Consider the following 3,634-nt stretch of genomic DNA (forward strand, 5'->3'; position numbering starts at 1 on the left):
GTTCCAAGGTCAAGCGACAATAAATAACGTGTGCAAGGTGCAAGTCTACCGGCAAAAAGTACACACAAATACCTGGTATATTTGCGTGTAGTGTAGGTAGGTATGTATCACAGATCGGAGTGATCACAGTCAGTTGATTACAATGTAAACATAAACAAAGAATGTAAACAAGGCCTTTATTTGTGTGATAAGCACATATTTGTTCCTCGGTCACAGTTTTTTTCTATGTATTTGTATATTATATAATCTATCGTTGTCCGAGGACCCACAACACAAGCCTTCTTAAGCTTACCGATGGGACTAAGGCCCCAAACCTATCGACGCGAAATCAGCTCTAGCCGACGAAAAATCGCTCGTTAGTATGAAGACATCTGACACATGCGTCGTCGGCGCTCGTCGCTGAACGCATGCGTACGCTTTTTGGTCGGCTAAAGCAGATTTCGTGTCCATAGGTTTGGGGACCATAAGTCCACGTGTGTGGCCTAGATGATTTAGGTTTTACGCAAATAGTTTTATTTATTTAATATTTATATTTCCAGTCTGAAGAAGAGCAGCGTGCCGGTTCGCTCCCCCGCCTCTCCTCCATTGCGGGCACCGCGACCGCGCCCGCCGGTCCCGTCAAATCGGCGCGGTACCGCGCCCCGGGCTTCCGCACGGCGACGCGGGCGGCGTCCGCGCCGGGCCTGCACGCGCCGCGCCGGCGCCGACCGCCGACCGCGGCGGCGCAACCGTCGCCCGCTGCGCCTGCGTCCGCACCTAGCTTAGGTATGTTTATACTGCTTATTGCTTAGGGCCACTTCCACTTTTCAGGGTTGGTGTATGTACTGTTATCCCGAGGCTTTATTAACCGTTTACCCCCAGGTTAGTTGGGTAACCTTGGAACGTGCACGTTAACTCTAGGATCGCGGAACGTACGCTTGGAATGTGCGTGCTTGATGCTGACGCCGAGTATAGATCGTGAGTTCACAACAATGACGCGCAATGTCAATTAAAATTTTTGATGGCAATGCCAACCAAGGTATTTACTAACGCGAGTGCGACCTATACTTACTCCCACCACACAATTATTTTAACCAATACCTGCCTATACATTGGCTAAAATAATGACGCCATCGTCATCACTATCATGGGCGTGCGTTTCGTGGCCGAGGTGTTAGACTTAAGATGACATGTTAGTATTTCTAGGTGACTAAACTCATTGATTCTTACAGATACGAATTTGATTTTATTGCATACCTACATGTACTAGATAAGATAAGATATCATCTAACGGAAAACATTGAACGATAACTTTAACAATATTCGACGCATACCTAACACAACAAGCTAATGTTTCACCTACAACAGTCAACTTGACACCAAATGCCGTTAACCTTCTTAAGCTTACCGTGGGCCTCAGTCAATCTGTGTAAGAATGTCCTATAATATTTATTTTATTTATTTATTTTATTTTATTAACCTAAAATATTGAAAAGTTACAAATCAGAATTACTAGTTACTTTCTTACAATCACGTACCTATTTGCCAACTGTTAGCAACAATGACGGTATTTAGATGCTTTAGAAGCGGTAGGTGAGTCCAAGAGCGTAACGAATGTTTTATGCAAATAGTTTTAGTTACCGGAGTATGCATAGCATAAGCAACAACGTTGGTAAAATTGGTAAAAGTGCCGTTTCTAATGCGTACACTGCACTCTGGCAAATTAATATTGATGATGTCATATGTTAATTTTTAATTGAAATATAGTGGCTGTGTACCTAACTATGCACGTGGTGAAAACTTGCCTTGCGAATTTACTGTGTATTTTACGCGTATTATGAGTACTTTCATATGGTGCCTTACCATGAGTTTGATACAAGCTAGCAAGCGAAACGCATAGAAAAGAATCAAAAATCTAAGTTTAAGTTACTACTTAAAATAGTCGAGCTAAATGCCCATGTTATGTTATATACAACATACAACCAACTTGATTATGTTTTCATGCTTGTTTCTGGTAATATTTGATTATTTATACCAAACTGTTCAAACAAATGACTAAGTCGCACGTGGCCTGCGTCGTGAACGTCGTGATTATTGAATTCTCTGATAGTAAACTTTGATAACACGTGAATGACAAATTGCCATCCATTGATTTGATTTACAGTATTCGAATTGGCTCACAACTATGCAAATACTGGCTTAAAATGTATTTTCGTACAAATTAATACTCTTTTGAAAGTAGCCAATGAAGCCATTCCTTGAGTGCCTTTCGTGCTTTCGAAAACTGACAAATTTTAACACATATCACCTACACAACCGCATTGAAGTAATTGAACAAAAAGTTTCAAAATGCCAAAATCCGTCCGGCTCGCTAAAACAAAGCAAGTACATTTCCTTCGTATTTAGAACAAGCAGTACTTACCACCCGCTTACTGTGTCGCCAAGTCTGTTTAAGCAGACTGGCTAAGGAGGTCAAGCCTCTTAACGTCCGACGTTGTTTTTGCAATTGATATCTTTATGCACGGACGGCGACCGAAACGTGGAAAGAGGCGAGAAACCTTCAATGGAATTCTGAATGTTTTTGTGAAGGTTAACCATTAAGTGATAGGCTTTTAGAATTCTATTAAGAAAGCGGTTTCTACACCGTTGCTTACGATAAGAGATGGCGTTCTCCTTTTTATGTAGGTACCGTAAAGTGTTGATTATTTAAGTGTTAAGTACATTAATTTTATCACGCTTTGTTGTACAATTACGGAAGTGTCGGTGTATTTATATGTATTATAGGTACATATTATTATTTTGTAGTGGGAATAGGTAAACAAACACTAAACAAATCCGTCTACTTAGGTAATCCGGTTAATCTATAGAACTACTCAATTGAAATTGAAATTGAAATTTCTTTATTGCCACAGAAACGAATTAACAAATTAGCAAGTAGGTACAAAAAAAACTTAACTAAATACTAAATTAAAATAAATTGAATTTGTAAAAATAAAATCGTACCTACCCACATTATGATTTTATAGTTCCTGTTCATAGCGTAGACCATTTTGTAGCGACATCATCATAGCAAAACATAAAATATATATTTACAAAATCAATTACGATTTCTATGAAGCCTATTACTTAAATTTCCAGTATGAAGTATATCTATTTTATTTGCTGTACTAGATATTCAATAACTCGTACCCCTCGAAACTGCAATTTGCGTATCATTATAAGTCAACTATGTCAACGGATTGCAATTTTTCCCACAGTTATAATGCCATTTTTCTTTAAAAAGCTACAGACTTAAGTCAAACCATTATGAATTATATTTGAATGACTGCTAAGAACTATAGTTTGATTCGCAAACATTCAACCCACTTAGCATTGCAAAGGCTTATTGAAACTAAGTAACGTTACGATTTCCATGGATTTCTTTAAAAGCACTTCAATGGAAATAAATTACGTAATATGTTCTGCAATGTACTCTGGTTAATAACAATTTCAGTTGCACATTCTTTGATATATGCAGTTTTGCAATTGTTGCATATAGAGGAGTCTTATACAAGGTTATTTTAGAAGAACCAATAAAGTTATTTCTATTAAATACTTACGAATCAGGTCAGCTTTAGAACGGAAAATGTGATAAAATTCAGGAGAAAGACAAGAC

The 3,634-nt window shown here is 38.4% G+C and overlaps 1 protein-coding gene across 1 annotated transcript in view; it reads left to right on the top strand.

Moving 5' to 3' along the window:
• The window catches only part of LOC125242525 (synaptotagmin-like protein 5), a 47,521-nt gene that overhangs the window by 7,213 nt on the left and 36,674 nt on the right, over window positions 1-3,634 (top strand). The window contains exon 2 of the mRNA XM_048151278.1: window positions 540-765. Coding sequence (XP_048007235.1) covers window positions 540-765 — 226 coding nt within the window. The remainder of the gene's footprint in view (window positions 1-539; window positions 766-3,634) is intronic.

The sequence above is a fragment of the Leguminivora glycinivorella genome, chromosome 3 (genome assembly GCF_023078275.1).
Source record: "Leguminivora glycinivorella isolate SPB_JAAS2020 chromosome 3, LegGlyc_1.1, whole genome shotgun sequence".
Lineage (NCBI taxonomy): Eukaryota > Metazoa > Arthropoda > Insecta > Lepidoptera > Tortricidae > Leguminivora > Leguminivora glycinivorella.